The following is a 25,571-nucleotide window of genomic DNA, read 5'->3' as shown; positions in this document are numbered from 1 at the left end:
TACAGACCAATCAGCTTACTGTCTGTTACGTATAAGGTATTTACTAAGGTAATCGCTAATAGAATCAGGACAACCTTAGACCGCAATCAAGCAAAGGATCAAGCAGGCTTTCGGAAACGGTACTCTACTATCGATCACATCCATACCATCAATCAGGCGATAGAAAAATGCTCGTAATATAACCAGCCCTTATACATAGCATTCATTGATTACGAAAAATCATTTGACTCAGTTGAAACCTCGGCGGTGATGCAGGCATTGCGAAATCAGGGGGTAGACGAGCCGTACGTGAAAGTGCTGGAAGATATATATAGTGGCTGCACAGCAACCATAATTCTGCACAAAGAAAGTAACAAAATTTCCATAAAGAAAGGTTAGGCAAGGAGACACAATCTCCCCAGTACTATTCACAGCTTGTTTAGAGCAAGTATTCAGAGACTTGGAGTGGGAGCAGTTAGGGATAAGGGTAGATGGAGAATACCTCAGTAATCTGCGATTTGCTGATGACATTGCCTTGCTCAGCAACTCGGGGGATGAACTGCAAATAATGATTGATGACCTAGACAGGAAAAGTAGAAAGGTAGGCTTGAAAATCAATATGCAGAAGACTAAGGTAATGTTCAACAGCCTCGGGAAAGAACAGCAGTTTACATTAGGTAGCGAAATACTGTAAGTAGTAGGCGAATATGTCTACTTAGGACAGGTAGTAACCGCAGATCCGGATTACGAAAAGGAAATAACAAGAAGAATACGATTGGGATGGAGCGCATTTGGCAAGCACTCGCAAATTATGACTAGCAGCTTACCGGTATCGCTCAAGAGGAAAGTATACAACTGTTGCATCCTGTCTGTACTCACCTATGGGGCTGAAACGTGGAGGCTAACCAAGAGAGTTCTACTTAAGTTGAGGACAACCCAGAGGGCTATGGAACGAAAAATGGTAGGGGTAACATTAAGAGATAGAAGGCATGCAGAGTGGGACAGAGAAATAACTCAAGTTACCGACATTCTAGTAGAAATTGTGAAGAAGAAATGGACATGGGCAGGACATGTAGTGCGAAGCGATGATAACCGATGTTCGCTGAGGGTAACAAACTGGATTCCAAGGGAAGGAAAGCGTAGCAGGGGGCGGCAGAAAGTTAGGTGGGCGGATGAGATTAAGAAGTTCGCAGGGGTCAAGTGGATGCAGCTAGCACAGAACCGGGTTAAGTGGAGAAATATGGGAGAGGCCTTCGCCCTGCAGTGGGTATAATCAGGCTGATGATGATGATGATGATGATGATGATGATGATGATGATGATGATGATGATGATGATTGTACGGCTTTTTATATTGAGTCACAAATTTTGACGCTGTGTATGGGTCGCTTAGAAACGTATATCGTAATGGAGCAAAATATATGAAAATGACATCTGCTCACGCAAAGTTCAGGCTTTACCTACCGTCGTGGCTCAGTAATTTTGGCGGCGTACAGCCGTAGGTCTCAATGTCGCTGTTTCTATCCCGAGCAGAACATTCTTATTTCGATGGAGGCAAAATACAAAACCGCCTTTGTGTTGCGAGATGTCACTGCGCGTTAATCAATTCTAGATGGTCTAAACTAATCACGAGTCCTCCACTACGGCGTCTTTTATAATCAGAGTAGCTTCAGAGCGTCAAAGCCCCATCAATCAAAAATTCAATTTAGAGCTCCAGCTTTCTGCACTGTCCAGGCCACGTGACGATCGTTTAAAAGGCTCTTTTGGAAACTACAGTATTGCTTGCAACTCGTGGCGAAACGAACCTAACGCAAAGGTTGAGAAGACCACAGTTGGAGGAACTAGTTCGTAGCAGGTTTTCCTTGGTTTTTTCAGCGCAGCTCACACACAGCGACAGCAATACGAGCGGGATCGAACGGATGAGGAATAGGCATCTGCACGCATGCAATGGCGGCTGTCGGCGCACATGGGCTGCTTATTCCGTCCGAAATTGATTTCTTCACCCCTCGCCACTGGATGTTTTGTGTTTCTGTCGGAGTATAATGTATGTGCGCGAAATCCCATCCCGCGAGTAAGTGAAGCTGCAATCTTTCTACCTTCCGCGTTTCCAGAAGTCGTGCGTGATAAAAGTGCTTCCGCGGATCTTTGTGCTCTGGACGTTTTGCTTGACCGGTTACTTCGGTCATGCCTCTACGCACGCAGCCCCCTCCAAGAGTTTGCCGAAGACGCGCGGCGGCGAGATCATATCGCGCTTTCGCTTACGCTCCACGCGGGCCTGAGGAACGGGAGGTGTCGGTAGTGCATTGGCTCAGCGATAAGTCGTAGTGTCTATGCCGATGTGGCAGGGCATCAAACACTGGGCTGTTCCAGCAGGCAGCGGGTCTCCACGTGCGAAATCGATAATCGAATACGATATACGGTCAGTATAGGCGATGCTACGGCATTTTACTCTGGCCAAGAAATGCACTTCGCCAGCCCCACACTGACGGTATACTGAAGATCAAAAAAAGAAGAAAAAAGAACGTGGAAACTGGAAAATAAAGGCAAGCTTATATTTTACTAGAAAAGCTGGAACGAGGGTATCGGAGATAGAGATCTTAATGCTTTACGATTGGGGTAAAGGCACGAAAAATGTAAAATACGTGAGGTAGAAACTGGCGTAGTTGAAGAATAATGAGAGCGCTGTTCCTGGCTAGAACTTATCCGCTAGAAGCGCTTCCCAAGCTAATATAGGGCTTTTGCGTTCAGAAGTAAACACCGATGACCAGAAACAAATGGCTGGAAAAGAGGGCGCCCCTTGTATCTTCGAATGCCTAAGCTATCAGGAAAGCGTGGACGCGTGATAAGCTGGTCCTAATGACCACTTAAATACCTGGCGCTGTGGAACTGGAGAGATAAGAGTATACGTTCGTCGTATGAATTTTTCTTCTTTGATTTTTGTTGATATTACTTGGAAAGTGCAGTGAAAGGCACTGAGCAAACCGCGGAAGACAGCAGGCTCTGGCGCTTTCCCGGTTAAAGCGGAATTCGTAACGTATAAGAAAGACAACACGCGGCATCTGAAGATACTTTAGGCAGGGAACGAAAGAAGGAAGGTGTCATTAGAGACGCAAAAAGGTTTCGGCTCTGGTATCGACAAACGGTATTCTTTCAACCAAGCGTGCTCAATAAATTTAGTCTTTCTCGCATATAGAGAGTTTGAGCAGGATCTTGGTTCCGTTTGGAAAGGCAAAGAATAATATTAAAGCAAAGAAACGGGAAACTTAAAGAACGAAATAAAAATAGAAACCGCCAGCCGTTTACAGTTCCTCGTTTAAATCTTTAGAGCATTCTCTTTTTCACTCCGCGCTTCACATAGCACGATCAGTGCTCGGGACTAAAAGCCACGTGAACTGACAAATAGCGGGCAGGCAAACCCAAAGAAGAAGCCAGCCGAGCAAACAAATGGGAGCTCAGGAAAGTGTAGTTCTGATGCCGTAAATCTAATTTGCCCATTCCTATTGTTGTTGTTTTTTTCTCGCACGCCACCCCACTCGTTCTAGAGCCTACTGAAACCTCGTGTTTCTTGTTCTTTGTCCTATCGCAAGTTCGCGGGAATATAAAGGCAGATAGTTAAAAAAGAATGTCTAGATGAATAAAAAGGAGCAAAAGGAAAGTTAGAATAGGGTTTTGGTTCAACTAGGACGCTGGGAAGCTATAGTCATAGCAGTAGGCGCAGTAGGAGCAATTTTACATTTTTGAAGCAATTTTATATTTTTAGACCCTCCTTATTTTATCTGAAGCATTATTTCTTCGCCCAGCGTTCGAACTCCTTGTATTACGCTAGTTCATCCGTCGTAACTCTCTGCTTCTTCATTTCAGCAGATTACGAGTCAACGCACGCAATGGTCTTCTTCAGCAATGTCCCATGGTGGTTCTCTGTATACTTCCCGATCGTAGCAACAACAACAACAAAAATGAAGGGACCATGGAACCGCGAAGCGCTGGTGTTTTTCGTGAACGCTGCGCCCCCATCGAGCTCACTTTGGCCAGAATAGCCTCAGGTACAGTATATATATATATATATATATATATATATATATATATATATATATATATTGTAAGAAGGGGGTTTATTGATCAGATCAGCAGGACTCGGCAGATCAGCGGCGAGCACAGCGACAGCGAACACCGTCAGGTCCAACACGCGCAACGATCGCGATGCCACTGCCTAGAATGTTTCTCGTGTACTTCTTCCTCTTCACAATTACCCGCGGGACGAAGAGGAGACATCCTGGCCACTTACGGCGTGAGCAAGACGGCAGGGTCGTAATAGGGTTTAAGGCGCTGGACGTGAACAATCTCGCGTCCGCGCCGGCGTAGATCATGAGAAGGGCGTAAGAGGTTCCACCACATAATTAACCGGAGAGGTGCGCTGCAGAACTCGGTATGGGCCATGGTATTTAGCAAGAAATTTTGAAGACAGTCCAGGAGCATTGGAAGGTATCCACAGCCACACAAGAGCGCCAGACGAGAAGTCCGGTGTCGAGTGTTGGTTGTCATGGTTGGATTTATGGCGGTATTGGGTGTTAGCCGTGAATGCGCGGGCAATTTGTCGACAGTATTCCGCATGCTGGGCTGCTTGAGACGCAGGTGTATACTCTGATATGTCTGGCTGATACCGGAGTATGGTGTCGATTGTAGCAAAGGGGTGACGGCCGTAGAGGAGAAAAAAAGGAGAGAAGCCATTAGTAGACTGCGTTGCGGTATTGTAAGCGTAAGTGACATACGGAAGGGCGAGATCCCAATTTGAGTGGTTGGAGGTTACGTGCATAGAGAGCATGTCGCCAAGGGTACGATTGAAACGCTCAGTGAGGCCATTAGTCTGGGGATGATAGACGGAGGTTGTTCTATGAATAATGTTGCACTTGGTGAGCAAGGTTTTCACAACGTCACTCAAGAAAACGCGTCCTCTGTCGCTGAGCAGCTCTCGACATGCGCCGTGGCGAAGAACAAATCGCTGTAAAATGAAGGAAGCTACTTCTGACGCTGTGGCAGACGGAAGTGCGGCGGTTTCTGCATACCTCGTCAGATGATCAATGGCTACAATAGCCCAACGGTTGCCGGCTGCAGTGTAGGGAAGCGGCCCATACAAACCAATGCCGACGCGGCCGAAAGGGCGTGGTGGGTTGGGTAACGGTGTGTGTGTATATATATATATATATATATATATATATATATATATATATATATATATATATATATATATATATATATATATATATATATATATATATATATATATATATATATATATATATATATATATATATATATAATGTCAGCTTTTGTCTGGTGTGAGTGATGCAGATGTATTTGATTCGCCAATGCTCCTAATCGTTCCAGTGTGAGGAGAGCTGGGGCTTTCACCGCTCTTGAATTAATGCTGTAAATGCGAGAAGGCAACGCTATAGAAACTAAGCGAATTTTTGAAGAAGGCTCTAAATAGGCACGAGTGAACATTGTGGTGAAAGCACACTTTGCCTTCCTTCCTGACTCCGCTTTAAAGCCGCAAATAGTGCATCTGTTTTCAAAATTTGAGCTTCTTTAACATGTTTCTTGAGAAGGGTGAAAGCCTACCCTTCCTCTCCTATGTTGTGTCTCCCATCGTTTCTCTTATCGGCGTTCGTTGCAGTGCTGCATATAACTATAGTTGGTTTACAGGAAAAGAAAGGCGCAGTATATGTCACACTTTCTCCGGCAATTGTGAGTTTGGATGGTACACCATCGCTTCTCTCGCGTGGCGTTTCTTAGCACGCGTTCAAGTGTTGGATTGCAGATGACAGGGACGTTAGACAAGAATTAACCTCGTAGAATCTGGCGGAATATGACAGACCTCGAGCACAACTCTCGCGCACGGCATTTCGCTCCATCAGCCTGGAGAGGCTTTTGCCTTGAAAATTATAGCCGTTCAACGCTGCTGAACCTAATGTGGAGCTAAAGTGTCAGCTGTGGGCAACCAAGCCTCACATCGAACACACCCAGCGTTCCGTTCAACGCATTGGAGCTCTCCGGCGTTCTATGCAGAAGCCACTTCAAAGCCCTGTGCACGCGATGCCGGCAAACGCTTTGCGGCTCCACTGGGTCAGCTCAACTGCGGCAGCGCGCGCATGCGCAGGGTGAAAACTACCCTTCTCTCCGCGCCGGCGCGCGTATCTGCTGGGACGTGGCTACAGTCCTACTCCTCTCTGTGGCGCGCACCATGTACTTGACGAATCACTGAGTGACCCATGAAAGTTTGAATACGCGCAGTGAGGCTACAGCGAGACACGTGGCGCCACGAGTCGGCGCAGCGGTGAAGCACCCGTGTAGACACGTGTAGCTTTTGCTACAAAATTATAAGAGCAGCCGCTTCGCCCTGAACATTATCAAATGTACGAGCCGAGATAGCAATGCGTCGGGAAATGAGATGCAAGTTCTGTGATTTGTCACGGCATTCGCTCCGGAAGATTTCAGCGCCGAAGTGTGCCTCGTTCATTTCTGGAGCGTCCTTTTGAGGCTGGTGCAGCCTTTTAGTTTTCATTAATGTATCCCCTCGGGGTCTGCGCATTCCTCTGAAACGAAATTTAGTGCTTTGGTACCCCTTTCACTTACTACGACACCGGAACGGGCTTATTTTCGATCCACGCGAAGATTAAGCCTGATGCCAGGGGCTGCACAAATAACATCTGCCATGAAAGAAGCCGCATTTATACTGTCGCAGCTTCGTTATATTCCAGGCCACAAGGCTCTGATTTCAAAGCTAAAATCACAAAGCCTTGCCGAACATAAAGGAGCTCCAACCTACTACTGCTGTTATCTTTCGTCCATTGAGAATTTAACCTACTAGTTGGAGACCATTTACCCTGTATTCTTATGCCCCCTTGGCCTTGTTAGTGCTGCGAAGTTTGTCTTACAGAGAGCACAAGGTGCGATTTTCTAAGATGAAAGCCCAGAAGAGCAGTCTGAATTGTTCTTAATTTCAGTTTTGAAGCACTGTCTTACGCAGAGGTATAAATACAGCGTTTTGTTTTTTTGTCTGAACAGCACAGACGATATAATTTTGACAGGTGTATGTAACTAAACAGCTTGACTGCCCTGACGCAGGCTGCGCTGACGGGCTCAGCTATTTTACCCTAAGCACTGGTAGGATGCTGGGTAGCGCCTATTATTAGTTTTGATTGGAGAGTCTGTGAAGAGTTCATAGAGTCTGTGAAGGATATCATCTCCTTCTTTTCATCTTGCGCTTTACTGTATGCACCGGGCTTGCTTACTCGGCGGAATCAATCGCACGTCTCGATAGCCGGGAGCTGATCGATTGCGCTATATACGCTTTTGTTCGCTTTCGCTAGCCACTTGTGTGGCCTGCTTACGGCTATTCGACTGAGTCTATACGCTGGGCACGCTGGTATGTTTCAATCACATGTTCTTTGCAGCCACACGACCTCAAGCTACTTGTTTTAAATCTTCTAAGAGCGCTTTTTAAGAATCAATACCCTGGTGAGGTGAGGCGTCGAAGTTTCCTTAGGGAGAAAGATACAATAGCTCTTAGTAATTATGTAGCTTGTACACTGTAAAATATTTCCGCCTCGTGCATGTCGACCGTTCTTGCAAGTTTTTGCCAGAAGAGTCAAATCTGGCTTGCACCTAATGTCTACACACCTAATGTACTTTTCGCTCAACTTCTTTCATCCCTACCTTGAAATGGCCAGGGCATCTTGCGCGCGCGTTCGAGTGGCTTCTATCGATTCTAACAGCTCAGTGAACACATCTAGCCGTTCTGTGTAAGTTCCATGTTTGTTCCAGCCCACGGTGCGGTTTCATTACATAAGGCAGGCTAAAACCTTAAACGAATCTAAACTACGAAGTAAAAAAATAAACGGAGGCGGCCGAGATGATTGTCTTTGATGTCAGCAATACATATGGACGTCAAGAAAATGCGATTCACTAGGCTCTGATTGGCCGCTTTAGCAAGCGGGGATTCATGAAGCCCGCGTATTCGCCCCTCCGTCTTCAGTGGGATCACAGGTCACACTCACCGACCACGGAGAGCGAGATGTTGAGGCTCATCTTGGGTTCGGTGGAGACCTGGCATTCGTAGACTCCGGCATCCCACTTCTGGGTGTAGCGTATCTCCAGCGTCCAGTCCTCGGTGCCTTCCAGGTGAATGGAGTGGAACCGCTGGTCCGAGGTGTATGTGTACGTGCCCACAGTCAGGATGTGGAGGTCGCGCTGGCGGACCCACGACACCTGCGCACCAACGAGTACGGGAGGACAGCACTCGTCAGGATGCACTGCTATCGCTGCTAATTGAAACCGATGGAGCGAGCAGAAAGGGTAGATGCTAATGTTAAAAAAGAACAGCGAATAATAAAACAAACCATTATCACCTACACTTTGAGCTGTGAACAAATTCAAACTGGTCAACGCAAGTATGTCTTTACTAGAAGTACCCTCGCTGCATGTTTTTGCTTCTCAATGGTACACTACAATATGAACTCCTCCCTGTAGCGAACCTCAAGCGAGTGTTAACAGTATCAATAATGATAGAAAAAGAACTGCTTGCCTCAGTATAAATATGCCTAGGAACGTGAGGTGGAGGGTTCTGTTCACCTTACAGTTCTTTATGGATGACATAAACACTCCACGCTAAGACTGCGATTCAAGCCATGTAGCCTGATGTTTCCTTTCACAAAAACAGTTCTATAGATAAAAAAAAAAAAGGACGAGGACAGCGCGGCATCTACTGGCTGAACTGTTCGAATTCTATGTCACCGTTCTGCCTCAGGTGTAATTAATTACATGTCGCTAGAGCCTTCCACGATGTCGTCACGGACAATTCAAACGCGGGTTTTTACCTCCCAGGTAGAAGCGCCACTATAAAAAATTCGAAGAGCTACAGAGAACGTAGGTGGCCCTTTATTTGGATTTATTTTCCCTTGTATATTTTTGCCCCTATTGCCATAAAGCGAATTCACCAAGGGCACAAAGCTCTGAAGCGACTAAAAACTTTGCATGTTATCATTTTTCATTTCATGTTTTCAGTCATTAATTTTAATGAATGAGAAAATTTCTTTATTGTTGCGAAAAGGTGAACGTTCAGTACGATGCAGCGAAATGACACAAACTTTATTACCGGTTTTTGAATACAGTGTGGAAAATAAAAATGGCGAAACAATAGCGTGCCAATAATTACTAATGAAACATTAACACCTGGATTTAAAACGCGGTAACAATTAATAAAGCATGACACCGGCAATTTGGTTAGGCGGCTGATTATGCATGTCCAAGATTTGTCGCAAAACGTGTGTCAATATTTTCTTCCTGAACGCATCCAAGAAAATCCGAAGTTTTATGATAGTTTCTCGAGTTCAACAGCGCTTTCAAAAACTTGTTCGTATGAGGCTGATGTACATATATTAGTCGGTAAAGATAATATGCTTCTTTTACCTCCTGGTACGAATCAATCTGTTCATATCGTTTTTCTCCACCACTGTTCATGATTTGAATGCATTATCTATATGTGGATAGTAACAATGACAACAAAACGCTTGCAACGTTATTGTGATTTATTTTCGTGCACATCTTCTTAAGTTGTGTATCATCGTTCACCCCCCCCCCCCCCCCCCCCGTCCCCCCCTCCCCCTCTCATAATGTCACAAGTGGCGCTGTGAGTAATCTAAAAAACAAATAAATGCATTGTGAAAAGCACAAACCAACTTCCACAAAAATAACCAACTAAAGCGTCTTTTTGCAAATACTCGTCGCAAAGCGCTCCAATGTTTTTCACCGATGTCATCTGAAGCATCAATCTGTACTGTCGCATCAAAGGTGGTTCTAGTTGCGGGCGAGGCAGACTTAGTGTAAGGCCTGCTGGAAATATAGTGTATATTTCTATTTTTAATATAGGCTCAACAGCAGTGCCCTAGAGATAGCTGGAAACGCGAATGTCATTAAACCTCCTCGGTGTTGGAGCAGCGGTTATGGCGCTCGTCTGTTGTACCTAATGATGCGGGATCGAATCCCGGCCCCGGTGGCTGATTTTCAGTGGAGGCGAAAAGCAAGGCGCCCGTTTGCTGTGCGATGTCAGTGCACGTTAAAGAGCCCCAGATGGTCGAAATTTCTAGAGCCCTCCGGCGTCTTTCATAGCCTGAGTCGCTTTGGAACGTTAAACCCCACAAACCAAGCCCAAAGTCATTACTTTGAACCAATGAATATATTTATTTGTTCTTTCGAAAAGGTAAAATGTAAGTATACTGTAACGAAAAGAGACTTCATGCGCTGAACTAAGTATTCGCTGATATCTGGGCAAAAATAAATGAGGTTTGAATTTTAGACATTAGCCTGGAAGCAGATCAATCCCTTTTATTCTTTCGTCATCTTGTGCATTCACAGAGACCCATCCTCCTCCCCCTTTTAGAAAAAAAAAAAAGAACTAGCGTCATTCTGCGTGGAAACACAGCGGCAGCTTAAAGGCGAGCAAAGTGGTAGGTAAAACGAAATGCAGTAGGACTATTGAAGAGGGTATAGGTTGTCGGAAAGCCGCGTATAAATGAAATATAGAGTAACCTATTCAACACCAAAGTAAGCGTGCTTTACAAATCCGATACTGTTTTGATCTCCGACATTTTTTTTTGTTTTTTCAGGGTGGTCTAAGTTACAAATGTGTGCGTGTATGCTATGCGTGCAGTATAATGAATTGAGCATAAACAGCCCAGCTACAGTTAAGCATTTTATTACTTGTGCCTAGTCAGGGACGTCCACTTCGTGACGTTTTATTCGTCTATCCAGGTAGCTGAGGCAGAAAAGTAGAACAAAAATGTGTGCAAGCAACACGAATGCATACAAATTCATTTTTGGCGGGGACGAGGACACTGCTATTTTTGCTCTCCATACAAGTGACTCAAAAGAACAACTCAAACAAAACAAGCAACTGTGTCCTTGGGTAAAACATTGTTTGCCAGTTACTTCAGAGAGCTTATCCAGCGTTTTCCGCTCACTTAACCCTTCGCCTTTAGCAACCTGGAAAAAAATAACTGCACTCAATCAATCAACCCAAACAAAAAACAAGCATCCCTTGCTGCGCGCTTCTGAGAATAAGGGTGAAAAATAGTTTCGCGACCAATGCCTGGTGCCAAATCATCGTCTAGGAGAGCAACGTTTACATAACCACACATCTTCCCACGCTTCACTGCAGCCCGTTACTTGTTTCTATTTCCAGGCAACGCAACCGTTATGCAAGTATAGAGTTGAGTAGAAGTACAGAAGCTACAAAGTGTGGAAACTGCTTCCCATTTTTCATGCGTATTTAAAGAAGAATCTAATCAGCGTGCCACAGTCGACCTTACAAGAGGTCGCAACGATCAGCATTTCTATTATGAGCGCAGTTTTCATCAGGATTCATCGATGTTGTTCCGGCTGCCCCAAATGCATACTCGACTCTACCGTGTACGTGATAACGTCCCGTTGTGTTCAGCAGCTACGATGCATGGAACTAACGATTCGGTCCCAATAAGCAGACTCGCTGGGTAGGTCGACGCAGTGCCGCGGTCGACATGTTGCCCTGAGCTAAGCGAAAACAGCACGCGGTTATGATTTCCCTACTTCCGTGTACACCGAAGCGCCGCGCACGTCACCTTATACAGCTCTATGCGAAGCAGAAACTGCGTTGTTTGCCCCGAACACACGCACATCGACGTGTGTAGGGGTGGTATAACAGCGTAACGGGCGCGAGATACGCCGGCTTCCCCTCTCTCCCTCCCCTTTTTGAGGCTTCCTCCTCGCTTGGCGACGCAAAGCGGTCCTAACCGACTGCTCAGTTAGTGGCGGCGGCCAGTTCGCACTGGGCTGACGTAAGGAGTGCAAAGCTTGCGACAGCGTTGGCGTGGACAAGCGCTCATTAGGACCCGTTTCATTCGGCGCGTCGCTAGGGCTCTAAAGCGGAGCCGGAAAGCGGGTGAGCCCAAAATCTGCCAGAATCAGCACACGTCGCAGTTCCGCGCGTGTGCATAGCGCGCGCTGGCGGGGAGCATTTAGGTCCAGAACTCTCGTGCGCCATCCGTGCGGTCACCCTATGCGCGGAACTTTCGCACTCGTTATGCAGCGTCGACAATACTCCGCTTGAGCGATGACTGTCACGGCAGCCTGCTTTGTTCCACGTGCAGGCTGAAGCGGGGGATCGATGAGAAGGAGCTTCGGACAGAGAAAAAAAAAAACCGTGGCTGCGGTATCCTGTTTTTTTTTTTGTTTTTTTTAATCTTTCAAATGCCCATGCTTATAGGCCACTTTGTTTATAATATATCAGGCGTCGTAACTGGTTTTTACTGGCGAAAACTCCCAAGCATGTCTCTCTCAGGTTGTAGGCGACAGGTAACATGACCGTACACTGACTGGTCGTCAGGACGGGTGACGTCAAGAGGCAACATGTCATGACATAATTTGAAGGCGCTGCGAACTAGAGCTTGACCTTTCAGACTGGAGAGCCAGATCGAAATTCATCCCTACAGGTCCCTCGTTTTCCGAGTCAGACCTGCTTCTCGTGACCACGCAGGAAAGCTCGTACGCCGTAGTTAAAGCGGAGTTTTACATCTGTGTCGGATAACTTTTAAATCAAACGTCACTGATAAAGTCAGCAGCAAAATGAGCATGAAAGAGGATCCGCAATGGTAGTCAGCGAACGTAAAACGCTACAGCTGTCCGTCATACCCTTAAAGGCAGATCTAAAGGGCGATTCACACGACGGACGAGCTGTTCGTGGACGCAGACCCACGTCACTCGATGTCACAACCTCCGGCTCGTCCACGGGTGGCGGACGAAACTACGTACGAGGCACTGGGAGGATGAGGGCGCGGATGGAAGACGCTGCTCTCGTAGCCGTGCTCGCCTTCCGTGTCCCTCTCTCTTTGCGTCTAAAAACGTTGTTCTCTCAGTTTTAGCAGTAATCATCATGAAGGTCGCGAGAAAGCGTCGGATCGCGAAGGCAACCAAAAGCAGAAGAGTGCAGGGTATGGGCGCGACATTATTTTAATAGTCGTCTCCAACGCTTCATCTAATTTCTGCCCCCAAAATTGGTGTAGACATCTGCGTTGTGCAGAGACGAGGGAACTAACAGGTGATGGCATTCCAAGCCGACCACACCGCTTTGTTGACACTCTTAAAGTGCCCCGCTCTGCTAAAAAAAAAAAAAAAAAAAAAAAAAAAGAAAAGTTTTAAATTGCTGTTGCGCCACTTAGAAAGTGTAGTTCTACTATAACAGCAGCAGGTATCCTCAACATTTTGACAGGGAAAAACGTGTGCCTCTTCTTGTCTTCAGAAGACTGCACTATCACTGCGCCGTCCGCGGGCGAGGCGGAGCCAGTGACGTCGGGTCACATGGTGCTCGTTCTCTTGCGGACTCCACCGATTCCATCCGTCGTGAGAATTTGCCTGTGCCCCTTAAAAGGTATTTTTTTTTTTTTCCAGGCCACATACGTTCGAAACTTGGCTTAGAATCGATGCTGGCCAAGCGTCGAGTAAATCGGGTACCCTTTGAGGGCATAATTTGCCTTCTGCAATCAAAAGTATGAATTGCCGGTCCTCACTCTTTACTTTCTGAATTGTAGGACAATATCAAGCAACACCGACAAAATCGTGCCCAGATGCCGTACTGAAGTCTTCCTAGGCAAGAATCATCAGGACATCTTGCATATTATGAGCGCGCACGTGTACGTCAACAGCGCAACATGCCATGGCACAGTACACGGCATGCCAAGGCTAAGGAGGCAGCGTACAGCACGAATATGGCTCATGTCACCCGCAGCGATGGAAGAAGATTATCATATCTTGTACTGCATGATTAAGAGCTTTAAAGTGAAAGCTTTAGATTCCCAGTTCTTCAGAAAATATGCAGTTGTTGCCGTCTTGAACAAAAAGCATGAATATGTGCTTTCGCATGTGACATGGCTTAGCCCTGATTGGTGGATGAGTAATGGGACGGCACGAGGCCCCATGACCTAGCAGGAGCTGCCAACTTGGTTTCTTTTTGATGCCTGTATGATATGGGAATCGAACCCTCTGGGACATTTGATACGAGTCTCGGACACGCTGCACCCAGGTCATGCAGGCGTGACCGTATTACATGGTTGCCGTTATTATAAATAATTTAGCTGGTCTTTCTGGTAATCCTGTAGTATAATATTGTTTATTCATGAGTGTACGGGAGATTATCCAGGCTCGATTTAAATCATTAGAGGAAGTATTCAGAGACTTGGAATGGGAGCAGTTAGGGATAAGGGTAGATGGAGAATACCTCAGTAATCTGCGATTTGCTGATGACATTGCCTTGCTAAGCAACTCGGGGGATGAACTGCAAATAATTATTGATGACCTAGACAGGAAAAGTAGAAAAGTAGGCTTGAAAATCAATATGCACAAGACTAAGGTAATGTTCAAAAGCCTCGGGAAGGAACAGCAGTTACAATAGGTAGCAAAGTACTGGAAGTAGTAGGCGAATATGTCTATTTAGAACAGGTAGTAACTGCAGATCCGGACCAAGGAAAGGAAATAACAAGAAGAACAAGATTGGGATGGAGCGCATTTGGCAAGCACTCGCAGATTATGACTAGCAGCTTACCAGTATCGCTCAAGAGGAAAGTATACAACAGTTGCATCTTACCTGTACTCACCTATGGGGCTGAAACGTGGAGGCTAACCAAGAGAGTTCTACTTAATTTGGGGACAACCCAGAAGGCTATGGAACGAAAAATGGTAAGGATAACATTAAGAGATAGGAAGCGTGCAGAGTGGGTCAGAGAAGTAACTCAAGTTACCGACATTCTAGTGGAAATTAAGAAGAAGAAATGGGCATGGGCAGGACATGTAGTGCGAAGAGAAGATAACCGATGGTCGCATAAGGTAACAAACTGGATTCTAAGGGAAGGAAAGCGTAGCAGAGGACGGCAGAAAGTTAGGTGGGCGGATGAGGTTACGTGGATGCAGCTAGCACAGAACTGGGCTAAGTGAAGAAATATGGGAGAGGCCTTCGCCCTGCAGTGGGTAGAGTCAGGCTGTTGATGATGATGATGATGATGGTTTAAATCATTAGTTATTAGCGAATACCGAAGTGCGTGTTCGCGAACGAGATTTTGCCAGGGGAGCCGTAAAGGGCCTTCATTAAGTTGCCACATCATACTCATTAGGGCAGATCTTAAGTGCCCATCAGTTGTTGTTTTTCAGGAGCACTAAAAGACGCCTGTAGAGTCGAAGAGGGCAAACATTTTAGGAATTGCGAGAATTTACTTCTTTGTTCTTGCAACTAAAGATGCAGGGTGGGGAGGCAAGCGATAAGGATCGCGCTCGTCTTTTTGTGAAATTTGTTCCGCCTCTGGAAAAGCATAGCATTTCAAAATGTGTGTCTGGCTGCAGGTTATAAAAAGCGAGGAGGGCAATATTGTTTTCAAGAAACAAAAGTGCAAACTGTCCCTATAAGTTTCAGCACGACCGCAGCTATGCTCCGGGTGTCTACACCCATTTAGTCGGAGCCCTCAGTGCAAGCAGACTAAAATGATAGCGTTCTTGCCGCTCTGTTTGCGGTACCAACCCTCAAACACCACGCAAACGGTGCCTCTCCGTGTTTTCGCGTACGCTTCTCCGTATAGTAAGCGCGCTCCTGAAGCACCGCTCAGTACCGCCATCTGTTACGCGCGACGAAAATGGCATCTGTTCCTCCTTTCCATGGTGTCATTTTCATGGTTTCTCCGGCCGACCGCACGCGCCCAGAATTTCGCCTCCTAAAAGCTTTTTTTCTCCATGACCAACACTAGCCGCGTGTAACGCTTATCTTTCAGGTGGCTGCATCATTACGACCGGATCGTCTTTCTGTGCACTGGAACCACCCGGATACGCTGATGGCTGACGCTTTCATTTTAAATATGTGGTGATAGAATTCCTAAATAAATATTGTAAAGACGGTACTTGATACCCTGCACTACATGCCAGTTATGCATAGGCCTACATCTCCCTGTAGATTACAATTGCTTCTACAGCCCCGCCTGCAGACCAAAACAGTGAATGTACAAGAAGGAAAAAAAGGAGCAGGTAAGGCGAAAAGGTCCCCGCCCAGGTGGCCGCTTTCGATGGAGGCAAAAACCAAGGCGGCCGCGTGTTGTGCGATGTCAGCGCGCGGAAAAAAAAAAAAAAAAAAAAAAAAAAAAAAAAAAAAAAAAAGGAGCTGTTAATAGAAATTTACGCAGCTCTCCACTAAGCCTCTTTTATAGCCTGAGTTGCTTCGGGAGTGTAAACTCATAAACATAAACATAAGGCGAGGAGGTTAACTGGGAAAAGGAACCGGTTTGCTACCCACCATTCAGGGAAGGTTAGCGAGATACAGAAATATGATGTAGAGAAACCTGTGGGAATGCACATTCATACCTGAAAAAATCTCTAAAAAGCCAGAAATAAAGATAAAGGAAAATTTCACACACACGGCATGGACATACGTAGTCATTACCCCGTGAGGATTACCGTCATTTTTTTGCGATGGGCCTGCGTCCTATCTGTAAACAAATGGGAATAAAGTAAAGTACGGGTATCCGCCTACGAGTGTTTTATTCCTCGTTTGCGCAAGTTTTACATTGTCCGGAGTTCTCTCTAATGTAATCGCAAATTAACATTCTAAAACAGCTTCTCGGAGTGGCTTGCACCTTTTCAGCAGAATTTAGCGCTTTTGATAATGTGCTGCATGACAATTATCCACCGCCTTAGAACGAATAGAAAAGGAAAGAAAAGCGCATACGCTTCATCTAGATAGAAAGTGTACGTGAGTTCGGTAATGGCGGTGTTTATTTGTAGGCAATATTAGCCTACATCTATATGATGGCAAGATAGGATTTGCAATGAGTCTGTCGACATTATCGCCCCCTTCGTTACTGCGCCAAATAGAAAAGTTTATTGGCTATTATCTCAATATTTCTAGCGCGTTCAGAAAATGTCAGCGCAATTTAAGAGATTTAAGCGCATTCCGTTCAATTTGTCAACCCCTGAGGTGTACATAGCAGTAGAGGCGCTGGCCACCATCATGTAACCTTTCTTCAGATTACAAAGCAGGATACACAAAGCAAATGATTATAAAAGTACACTTCATACACAGAGGTAGCTTGGAAGTGTGAATATTTGTGCGTGGTAGGAGACGGTGTGCACAAAATACTTCACGAATTAATACGCTGAGGCGCTTTTCTTTGATAAAAGCCGCTTCGGTACCAACTCAACCACAATTCCGTCAGAATTATCAATCCCACAACAGGGACCAAACCTAAAGCTGATAGAGTGAAGAACGTACTACATACTGCTCAGAGTTCAACGGCAACAAGGACACGTAGCGCGGTTTGTGGCTAGGATATGCTGCATACGTAGAAACCCCATACAACGTCTCGTACCTTGTCGCGCGTGTGTGCGCGTGTGTGTGTTTGTGTATTTCGAGCAATCATCATGTCTGAAGATATATTGCATGCATGGTTCTATTATTTGCATATTTGAGATGCAATTGTTAGCTCTATTCCTGGATTAATTTAGAGCTTATTATACTCACTAAGACTTTTCAAACTTTTAAAGGTGAAACTTCTGACGAATGCGTCGATTGGGAGAAAGCTGTGGAACCGTCATATGTGTTTCCTCCCGTAGACTTCAGTAGCTGCGCCAAAAAGCGGGAACTAGAGCGCGCGTCAGATCGCGGACGCTGCCTTTTTGGAGCCACATACGTCAACAAAATTCCTCAGGCATGTGAAAAAATTTACACGGGTACGCTTACGTCCTCAAGCGCGCGGAAACGTGAAAGCATTTTAGGTTTCTTTCCTAGTTCTGTTATGAGCTCCTTCTGCGTTTCGCAGTTTTTCCTACACCGAGAGCATTTTTTTTTTTTACTTTACTCACTTATTTTACCTTTACATCAGCCATTTATCGTTTTACTGAGTGCTAATTTTGTGTGGGTTTGTTGTTATATTACATATATTTTATTATTTTTGTCTTAAATTTTGTTTTCGTGATCTGCTTATTATTTATTTTTGTTGATTTTTGCTTATTGCCGCTGTTGTGCTTTCTCTCCGTTCCACTGGCGTCCTTATCTAGGGAAGGAACATTACCAACTCGTTATCAGGAAATCAGCATAGAGTAGCAATGGTTTGTACGCTCAGCTGGGGAGTAGAAGCATGATGGCTCGTATCCAGGCGTGGACAATGTTCACTTAATTTTCTTACTTTCTTCTTATAGTCGTTAAGTATACATCTAACGGCGAAAGATACTGTCCACATATGCTGTCCCTGTCACCCGTGAGCCTGAGACGTTTATCCTGTTTTATTTTTTTTTCGCTACCCGTGCCCTATCTGTAAACAATGCGAAAAGAAAGTAAAGAAAATATTCTAATGTCATTTGTCCGTACACCTCTCCAAACGTCAACCAGAACGCATAATCTCGAAACGCCACATATGTAAAAATCGTACCAGAGTGTAATGACGCTTCTCTGTAGCTTTCGAAGGGGGGTGGCAAAACGTGATCCACCGCGTCAAATTTTGTGACGTGTCATCACAGTGTTTTTCGCAAGAGCCCTAATGTACCCTTGTACACTCATCGCCTTTGAATACAGCTTAAAATAAGGCAACCGTATCTCAGCAATAGTTATTGTGTCTGGAGTAGTACGTGGACGACCCCCAAAACTGAAAAAGACATCAACAAATTGCACTGACGCTAGACCGAGTGAGAGTGGGACGGAGGAGAGATTTCAATATTATATTGCAGCATACAACCTCTATTGCACAATATGAATAACTTATAAGAAAATATCACCATACGTTTATGTCTTATGCAGCAATCTTTCAAACTCTTGAAGGTATAGCGTTTGAAAGAGGCACGTGCTGCGGCGATTTCGCAGCAGCGGAACCTTGTGAGCGACACTCGCCGGCGAAGGCGTCTTTCATCATACATGCATTGTTTGGTTGCCCCTTCCTCGGTAGACCACACAAAAGGTCCTTAAAACTCCGTGGTGCCGACGTCGCTTATTCACCTTTAACGGTAGCCCACTTTATAACAGCGGAATCATACCGTGGCATACAATCTCTCATCATCAAGGCGCTGAGGCAATTTCTTCAGGTTTCCCGATATTGTACCGCCTCAAACCGATGCCCTCCTCCCAAACCCTTCCCCTCATAACCTTCACTTGGACGCTTGAACATAGCAGTGTCTCCGGATAATTGGTGAGCCTCACGGCCGTCTCCCCAAAGTGACCGTAGAAGATGAGGTGATGTTTTAGCAGGGCACTGGAGCACCTTTAGATCCTTGTGAAACGTTTTTCTTTCCTTCGCTCATAGCACCGTCCACAGGAGAAGCTCGGGATCATTTATGGCGACCGGAGGAGCTCGCCAGCGGAAAATCGCGCAATGGAGCCAGAATAGTCTCAGTATCCGGACCGTCAAAACTTGCCCGCCTCCCACACCCACCTCAGCACTTATGAAACTCGTTAGCTGCTCGGCAAACACTCAAGCAAGTTTGCAAGCAGGTCAACAAAGGACGTCAAAGCGATGGCACTCTCAAAGCCTCCTCTCGTGCTCCTCCCGAACCTTACATGGGAACTGCGTGAGTCCTTATCTCGCCTCTGCACCCCGAGGCGTTTACCTGGATCATTTATCATAAATTAGAGCTGGTTTCGAGAATGTGCAGACGCAGCGAACACGCGCGGCTCGCTTCTCGCTTAAGACACAGGGGCTGTGTTTGTTTCTATAATTTTGTTCCCAGAATGTTTCGTGGATAATAGCGTGAAACTTGATATATTTCGCAGGAGGAGGAAGATGAGAAGGAAAGGCAGGGAGGTTAACCGGTAAAGGAACTGGTTTTCTACCCTGCACGGGAGAGAGGGGTAGGTGGGTATAAAAGTTGTGGGTGAGAGAGGGATGGGTGATGACAGTACAGTCACATCACAGACATGTCACATCACATCACATAACAGTCATATCACGTAACAAAAAATCATAGCCTTTCGATCAGTCCTGTGCTTTTCATAAAGCGGAGCAGTGCCTGGGAGGCCTTCACCGCAGATGATCGCCGTGGCCAGGGACCTAGGATCCTAATTTCAGTTAGTGGGCGTGCATATATACGCTCCAGCGCGCGGCATAGGCACTGTCTTTCCTCGCTGTATATGGGGCACTCACAAAGAATGTGGCCTATAGTCTCGTCGCACCCGCAGTTTGTACATGCAGGGCTATTTGCCATACCTATCACAAAGGAATAAGAGTTTGTAAATGCTACACCAACCCACAGGCGGCACAGCAAAGTTTCTTCACATCGGGGTAGGCCAGGTGAAAGCCGGAGCTTCAGGTCAGGGTCCAGGAATTTTAAGCGGCAGTTCGCAAACTGGTCAGAATTCCACAAGGAGAGCGCGTGTTCCCGCGCAAGTGCGCGAAGCTTACCCGCTGCGTCTGCCCTGGAAAATGGAATCAACACACAATCGCCGTCTTGGTGGGCTGTTCGTGCGACCTCGTCCGCCCGGAGATTGCAGAAGTTGATAGAAAGATCCGAAGAAAAAAAAACGAAGCAACGTTGCCTGCTTTCAAACGAGGCTCACACTGCGAGAGTGGAAGCCCACACGGGAAGATGGATTAATGATGATCATCTGGTTCCTTTTTGTATGGTTTAGGAAGTTTCCAATCCCTTCACTATAACTTGTAAAGCAACCAGTGAGATTGTGGATTTCCAGTACATCAATAATTCAAAACAAACCTAGGTGGTTCACTGGCCCAGAAAAAAAAAATATATATATATATATATATATATATATATATATATATATATATATATATCGATTGTACATTTGCAAATTGTGTAACGGGCGAAATGACACATTTTCTATTTTTTGTGTGTGGATACTTATATTCCCAACTACAGTGCACGACGCGATATCGTTAAGCGCATTTAACAATCACTTAATTTGTGTTTCTAATATATAAGACATCCTAATTAGCATACAGTACTAAGCTACTACTTTACCCATCGACTGATGGTATGCGACCAGCCTACATTTAACTTTAACTAAGCTGTATAAGCGCGCCTGCTTGCCTATGAGTAGTATGCTAGACTCACACTTACGAACACTGGGGTTGATTCTTATTCCACCTTCCCACCTCGAATGAGCAACGCGAGTTGGCAACTCCTGCCAAACTTTCTGATATCATATATGGTGTTGCTGTGTCCCAAACACAATTGAAGAATCTGTGCACTGCGCCACCGAACTGGGTACGACGAGTCTATAGGTCACATTCTTTGTGAATGCCCCATATACAGTGAGGAAAGACAGCGTCTATGCCGGGCGCTGGAGCATCTACATGGACGCCCATTGACTGATATTAAGGTTTTAGGTCCATGGCCACGGCGTTTGTCTGCGGTGATGGCCTCCCATGCAGTGCTCCGCTTTATGAAAAGCACAAGCCTAATCGAAAGACTATAATTTTGTTATCGTGTTACGTGATATGACTGTGACGTGATGTGATGTGACATGTCTGTGATGTGACTGTACTAACTTCACCGATCCCTCTCTCACAACTTTTATATCCACTCGCTCCTTTCCCCAGTGCAGGGTAGCAAACCGGTTTCTTTTACGGGTTAACCTCCTTTCCTCCTCCTCCTCCTCCTCCTCCTCCTCCTCCTCCTCCTCCTCCTCCTCCTCCTCCTCCTCCTCCTCCTCCTCCTCCTCCTCCTCCTCCTCCTCCTCCTCCTCCTCCTCCTCCTCCAGTGCACTGCCTTGTCAGCAGACAGCTACTGCCTTCCAGAGCCATGTCAATGATTATTCGCTCATAATGCCGACGCAAACGCCGGATTTTCTGGTTGACGAGGCATTTTTCGCTATCGCTTTAAAAGAAAGAAGGATAGAAACTGCGACCCAAAAACGGAACGATTATTTTTTAATTTTCGTAACTGCTGTAAGATGCATTCACTATTTTGCATGAGACGTATGGTGTGATCTTAGCGAACACAATGTGAGAGTGCACTCTGAGCAATCTATTTGGTTTTAAAGGTCTAGCGAGTTACATTCGGCGCTATTTATGCACTTGCCCGCTTTTTACACCTCATTTTGTTTTTTCCTGTGGTGAACAAAATGCAACGCACACCAGCAACGCAGGCAGCATGAGGATAATGACCATTTTAAAGAAGCACTAGGGCTAGTAGAATGTCTCAAGAAGAATCTTCGGTTGAATCGGACGCGTTGAGAACTTTCAGCTTCCCTCATTTCACTTCATCCTCTCAAAGCAACTACACCAAAGAGGCATCACACATAATCATAAACAAAAGGCGAAAGCAGCAGTAAGATGAAGGCCTCGAGATTGCATCAGTATTTCTTGCTGCAAACGAGCAACAAGGGCCCAACCAAGCAAGTACGACAGAAGACAGAACGTCGCTATGAACCTCTCGAACGGCATCTTCTTTGAGTTGAGTTCTTGCTGTCGAGAGGAGTGCTTCCCGGGGCGCCCCACTTTGTAGCGCCCATGGTCTCAACTCTCGATTTCACTGCTGGCTCTTGTGTTCTTACGCTCCCCTCCACCCCTGTGTCCAACTTCGATCTGCGAGCCCTGTGCTTAGGGCTTATCTGCGCCGGCTCTATGCCATCAGTGGCTTTTACTTCCCTTTGTTTTCGGCGATCTTTGCAGGCTCCTTCCGCTCCGGCTCATCGCCGCTTCCTTTAGGACATAACTGCGACTACGGAGCAGACGTACATTGAAAGTGCCAGCTGTGCACCATAAAGAGGACTTTAACGGTGTGACTGAACAGCTATCAACTTTTACATGTTACTTGCTCCTAATCGCTCTACCCTGAGTTTTTAGAAGCTGCGTATCGAAAGATGACTATAGCACAAACTGTATAGGCAAACATAATATGCAAGCGGCTACGTATCACGATAAATGTCACCTAATGTTTCTGCATTTCGCAAATAGCTTTGTTTTGCTTCTTGTTTTTTTTTTCTTTTGAGAGAGTTGCCGTGCTCTGTCATTCGTAGCTGTGTTTTTTTAGAGGCATCTCTTTTTGAGCCTACGAGGAAACAGAACGCTGCAATGATCGTCGGTTCAAACTGAGCGACATGCAAGCAATTTGCGATGAGTGCTGTAACATTTATCGTCACCACAGCTTCTCTCAAGTGGGGAAACTGTTGCCAAACAAAATGTCTGCTTCAGTAAAAAAGCCGAGACATAATGAACAGATACTAAATGAGCTCCGGCATGACAGGGCCGGGCTGAAAAGCGCAGGTGAACACGCAAGTGTGCACAGAAAGGAGACACACACAAACATAGACAAGGACAATGATGTCTATGTGTGTGTGTGTGTCTTTCTTCTGTGCATTGCTGTCCGTTAAGCGGCGCTTTTCATCTTGTGGGCCGATCAACTAGCTCAACATTCCACCCTATTACTGTAAAGCAGGACCAACTTCCCGTGAAGGCATGCTGGAAAGGAACATACCAAATGTTTTTATCAAAATCAGAGGAATGTGGAAACCGAAATACATCGTTTGAAATACATGAGAATTATATATCAATGTGAGTGGTGAGGAAACTGAGAAAACAACAACATAACAAGTGTTTCTTCATAACAAGCTGTGAGATCAAAGAATCGTGAAATTTGATTTCAGTTCTGTAAACATTTAGCGTCGCCCCTCTCCAGCTCTCCCCCTTCCCCTCTTTCCCAAAGAAAAAAAGCTTTATTTATCTTTAATTCAGTACAGTTCTTCTTAAGCCGCACTCATTTACCGCCATATAACGTTACGCCTACTGAAGATATTAGTGACCATTTACCACAGAGGTGGAAAAGTATACAATATTGCCATAATGTCCTGAAAATACGTCTCAGTGCTTCAAGCGATGGGGCCGTATTCATTACCAAAATCCCACACTGCTCACCTGTAGTTTACCAGTGCCTTAAACGTGATGTTTGTGCGTACATGTTCAAAAAAAAATATGCATCAGTTTTGGCGGAAATCGTAATAGCCCGCCGGTCATGCCCGCCCGAACTAGTTTCCCTGCACACTATACGTTGGGCTTCCCCACTTTGCGGACTCACTGTGCCGCTGTCGCTGGGGTGGGGAGTGCCTGTGCCCATATCGGGGATGATACGTCCGTCGGCCAGGTCTAGTTCTCCCGCGCCTTTTTGATTGCTGTGGCGTAAACGACCGTGAAAGCCCCGGGTATCGCTTTCTCTCTCAGACAGGGGATTCTCCCCTGCTTGGCTACTCGCAACCTCTGTGCCCTTCATCTATTCTACTCGCATCAGCGAGAGTGGAGAAGGCGAGGCCGCTGCTTTTTGCGAGCACTTTATGCACGCTCTGTTGGCTACCGACAAAGAGCTCGATGACGATTAATAAAGTTGTTGACGTCCACTTTTTCTTATTCGGATTGCGGTGCCTCGCCGCCCCGCTTTTCATCAGCTCAGGCACGAAGGCAGTCTTTTTATTTCCGGAATTGTCTGTACCCGGTCTAGAGAGGGCAGAGCGAGGGGTCACGTGACTTGGGACCCGACCCCGGCTTGCTTTGAGTCCATCTTGAGCCATTAGAGCCCAGCATGAAACAGACTGCGGCACTCATACCGCGGGGCCACTGAGTCACTGCCATTTCCTGGTTGTGCCGATAGCAACCGGACGTCGGTGTTCAAGCTTCGCGTCTACTGAATGTCTGGTGCATCACATAGTGCAGCTAGCAGCATTCCGGTTCGAGCAGCGTTTCGGTCTATTTTGGTACTGATGCACGCGGGACCTACCCTCCTGCCCTCCTTTTTTATGGGTATGTAGCGATCAGGGCCTTTGCGAGCCTGAATATTTCCTTCGAACGTTACAGAAATAGTAGCTGAGAACTATTTGCATACGCATTTGGGAGATAATGCTATGTCTCGTGACATTTGAAGGCTAGTTTGCGAGCAATGAACATGAATAATGTATTTGGTGCAATGAAACTGCAAATCTATATCTGTTTAAATTCGGCTTTTCAAGCCGGAGAGAGCATTCAGATCGGAAAATATGAAAATATGAAAAACAATGACGGTAAACGATGACAGCTTTCAAATGCAGTTGTATTTGTGACACTATGGCTCCTAAACAACTCATGCTCTTCGAGAGATAAATAGCTACTGCTGTCATCGATTTCACTCTATGAGAGCACACACCAGGATTTCTTTTTTAAACTCCGGGCCCAGCTGCATCATGTAATCGAATAAGGGAAAGTGTCAGGGTGCCCAACCTGGCCTCCTAAATATATCAACTTTTTGGCGAACAGGTGAATGGAACTACTTTGAATTGTAACCTATTCAGGCGACGACAAATAAGGCAACGTCAGTGACTTGGCTTATTGCCGATACGAATGCTTCGAAAAAATATTTAGCATAAACTATTAGCTAACCACGCACATAAAGATATACTACAAGCGTTACGTAGAGTTCAGAAGAAAAAAAAAAGAAAACTAATTTAAGGAAGACAATTAGGACGACCAATGAGAGTAACAATTTCACAAATAAATGAAATTAGATATAAATATGAAATGAAAGAAACAGCAGTTGTCATCTCAGTCAGGTCTGAAAATTCCG

At 45.7% G+C, this 25,571-nt stretch overlaps 1 protein-coding gene across 1 annotated transcript in view; it reads right to left on the bottom strand.

Annotated features, from left to right (window-relative positions):
* LOC146198118 (neurotrimin-like) overlaps positions 1-25,571 on the bottom strand; it is a 289,920-nt gene that overhangs the window by 5,222 nt on the left and 259,127 nt on the right. Inside the window, exon 3 of the mRNA XM_084592569.1 lies at positions 8,036-8,246. Within this exon, the coding sequence (XP_084448695.1) occupies positions 8,036-8,246 (211 nt within the window). The remainder of the gene's footprint in view (positions 1-8,035; positions 8,247-25,571) is intronic.

The sequence above is a fragment of the Amblyomma maculatum genome, chromosome 2, assembly GCF_055883805.1.
Source record: "Amblyomma maculatum isolate TAMU_Amacu chromosome 2, ASM5588380v1, whole genome shotgun sequence".
NCBI classification, from domain to species: domain Eukaryota; kingdom Metazoa; phylum Arthropoda; class Arachnida; order Ixodida; family Ixodidae; genus Amblyomma; species Amblyomma maculatum.
The sequence above is the reverse complement of the archived record's forward strand: the minus strand, read 5'-3'. Positions and strand labels throughout refer to the sequence as shown.